The sequence below is a fragment of the Pyxicephalus adspersus genome, chromosome 10, assembly GCF_032062135.1.
Source record: "Pyxicephalus adspersus chromosome 10, UCB_Pads_2.0, whole genome shotgun sequence".
Taxonomy (NCBI): domain Eukaryota; kingdom Metazoa; phylum Chordata; class Amphibia; order Anura; family Pyxicephalidae; genus Pyxicephalus; species Pyxicephalus adspersus.
The window spans coordinates 5,832,202-5,835,675 of record NC_092867.1 but is presented as its reverse complement, the minus strand read 5'-3'; the positions used below and the strand labels follow the sequence as shown (position 1 = coordinate 5,835,675).

At 38.7% G+C, this 3,474-nt stretch overlaps 1 protein-coding gene across 1 annotated transcript in view; it reads right to left on the bottom strand.

Moving 5' to 3' along the window:
- The window catches only part of LOC140339882 (pancreatic triacylglycerol lipase-like), a 13,769-nt gene extending 10,505 nt beyond the window's left edge, over positions 1–3,264 (bottom strand). Inside the window, exons 1-4 of the mRNA XM_072424794.1 lie at positions 3,086–3,264; positions 2,161–2,212; positions 1,252–1,403; positions 257–382 (exon numbers count right to left, since the gene is read on the bottom strand). Of these exons, the coding sequence (XP_072280895.1) occupies positions 257–382; positions 1,252–1,403; positions 2,161–2,212 (330 nt within the window). The 5' untranslated portion in view covers positions 3,086–3,264. The remainder of the gene's footprint in view (positions 1–256; positions 383–1,251; positions 1,404–2,160; positions 2,213–3,085) is intronic.
- Between the last annotated feature and the right edge of the window lie 210 nt (positions 3,265–3,474).

The following is a 3,474-nucleotide window of genomic DNA, read 5'->3' as shown; positions in this document are numbered from 1 at the left end:
TCCCCACCATAGTCACAGTCTAATGTCCTCACCATAGTCACAGTCTAATATCCTCACCATAGTCACAGTCTAATGTCCTCACCATAGTCACAGTCTAATGCCCCACCATAGTCACAGTCTAATGACTCCACCATAGTCACAGTCTAATGTCCCCAGCATATTCCTATATTGGCCCACATTCATATACAACACACAATTATCAGGATAGATCTGCATTAGTCTCTTGCAGAATTTTCTTTCTCTGGAATGGTTGTACCTGGCATAAGTCTTTCAGCCATCTGTTCTCGCCACTGTCTATAAATCCATGAATGATAAATCGTGTTTTCCGAGACCTCAGGAAATTTGATGCTTTGATGGTTTCGGAGTTAACAGCACTGATCTCCTGAACAGAACAATTTGAAAGAGAATAAACAAAGTGTAATATCACCCTCCCTAATCTGATCTCACGTCAAAGGAAATGTATTGCGGTTTTGTAAACTGATCACGTTTATAACGACAAAACAATAGGGTTACTATTGGTTTTATGTTGTTGGGTACACATGAAATTCATAACTATCATTTTTCCTTTGTATCTGTCTTAAATCCTCCACTTTATGCTCTGGGCTTCTTTATCAGGTTAATCCTCACTACTTTGTTGAGAAACAGAACTATTGTGTATATCTGTGTTTATTCCTGGAAGGTGATTCTTTTTCTTCCTTGTTCTTTCCTGAAAAGCAAAACTATTCAAAGAGCTCAACAGCTAAAGCTCAGATTGTGGACCCCCTGTCCTTATTTTCTCCTATAGGTCTGATTTTCTATGGCTTCAAATAGACTTCCAATACCAAGCATTAGTTGAGGAAAAAAAGGGCAAAAAGAAGGTCAGAAGGAGAAGCTACCTACAGACCTTAGGTGAACTCTTACTCCTGACACTCAAACTAAAGAGTCAACCTCACATAAATGAATTAAAGTCAAAAAGCGTGAATAAGGGTTATTTATATATGGAGGGAACCTATCCAAAAGGTGTGAGAAGTCAGGAAGGATTGGTCACTTACACATGAAGGAACTTACCAAAATGGAGTGATAACTAAAGTAAGTCATTCATGTATCAAGGGGACCTACCACAATGGTGTGGGAGGTCAGGTAAGTCATTCATAAATTTATTGGACTGACTAGAATAGTATTAGAGGTCAGGTAAGTCATTCATATAGGAAGAAAACTTACCATAATTATTTGAGAGGTTAGGTAAGTCATTTGTACTTGTAGTGAACTTACCTGGAAAATGTTGGGGTTATCTCTGGTGTAGAGTAGGAATCGAGTGTTGATCTTGTCTGGAGACGAGGGTAAGTGGCTGATTGGTCTCTGGAGGGTTCCAGAGAAGGGATTTTCATCTGAGAAGCAGCCAAGACGTTGGTAGCACACCTCTCCTGATGGGAATATGAGACATACATAGCTTGTAATGTATGACTTGTGTGAACATATATACTATATGACGTAACATGACCCAACAATATGATACAACATGTGTTATCTGTACTACTCTGAACGTATTCATTCCCTGGGCCCAGCAATTATCTCTTTGCTCAGAGCTCATACATCACCTGGGATGAGCTGAGAAATTCAATTTAGTCCTAATTTTTAGTAAAATTTTGGTAATCTGAGGGATATGGAATTAGATACAATTTCAACAGGAAATAGTTTTTAGTAAAAATGACTAAATTTTTGTCTTTTGTCCCTAAAGTATTTCCAACGCCTAAAGTGGGGCAGCCAGAAAACCTATTTTTACAAGCAATAGCAAGAAAAATGGATTCCAGCCTTAATTTTGAAAGAAATTCTTCAATTCAGTTGGTGAAAGTAAGGGAAGTCGGATTTTCTGTGGAATATGTCCTTGGATTCCCCCTGAAAATACCAATTCCAATAGATTCCACCAGATTTATACAATGGCAGTAGACTGTAACGCTGGACTACATGACCCTGTAAGGCATGGATACCTGAAATAACCGTGAATGTCAGATTGTCTGCTTTATTTTCTGTATATCAGAAGGAGATTATTACAAATAGCCAGGAACTGAATGTTCTCTGTCATAGTACAGGGAGAGGAATATATTTCATGTTGCCACAGGCACTGCAAATACTCAGACATAGAACACACGTATGTACTGTGCATGGGAAGAGACCACTCACTCGGTGCCACAGACGCCACCATGGACATCAACAGAAGGATTGGCTTCAACATCTGGAGAGGGGGAGAGAAAACTAATATTATATTGGAAATCAGAAAACAAATATTGCAACAATTTGGAGAAAAACTAGTTCACAGCAGGGCTGCAAGGAAAGTTCCAAGTGCAATCTGCAAGAAAACCTCAGCAACCATTCACACTGCAGGAACCCACAGCAAACATTCACACTGCAGGAACTCACAGCAAACATTCACACATCAGGAACACACAGCAACCATTCACACTGCAGGAACTTGCAGCAACCATTCACACTGCAGGAACCCACAGCACCCATTCACACAGCAACAATTTACATAGCAGCAATCAAACTGCAGTAACTGACAACAACCAATTCAAAGAGGGTCAGGGTGCACTTAATCTTCACCTGTAGTTAAAATGAACAATAGTATAGTAACTATAGTGAGCAACCCAATACTGGAGATTCAGCCATTTATGGACAATTGATCACTGTGACAACAAATCATAGTGATCACTGTGTGGGGACATGGCAATAACTGCTGTGTCTGTACCCCCACCCATGGGTTCTTAAAGGACATAGACACGGACGATGTCACAAACCTATGTTGTACTATGTAAAAGAAAAAGCAGATGTACTTGTTTGTTACTCACCCAATAATATGTATTCCCTAACAATATATAGAAAGTATAGAAAATGCTCCAAAAAAATTAAAAAAATAAGAGTGAAATATATGAAGCCACATCAAAGAACTTTAAAATTTGCTCTGGTCACAAGGGGGTCATATGTGAAAAAGACGTGATTAGGGTAGCAGCTGCTCCAGAATAATCAAATATTTTAGAAGAATACACCGATGATAATAAATCCCATATTGATCTTTCCGGCAAGTAGTGTTTATAATGTTGTCACTCACCTTTGTCACTGATGACACAACTGGGCGTCTATCAGAGGTGGCAATACACTTATATAGTGCAGCAAGGGGGTGGAGATGACATCTATCTCAGATTCCTTCACTCGTTTAGAATTATAAAACTTTTATTATTCTTCACCTCTGGTGACTCCCTATTAGGATGATGACATGAGGACACCATAGACCTGTACCGGGTAATATATAATATGTAAGCTATGCAGAAAATGAAACTTGTAAATAATTGCTGTTGGGGTATATCAACATTTGTCATCAATGTACAGACATCAGCATTCATTTCATATTTCTGTGCTAAATAAATATAAGGTTTTGCAATACAGAAGGGTCAGGTTATGTTCAGCCTGCAATAAATCATTCTTACCTATATATGCTGA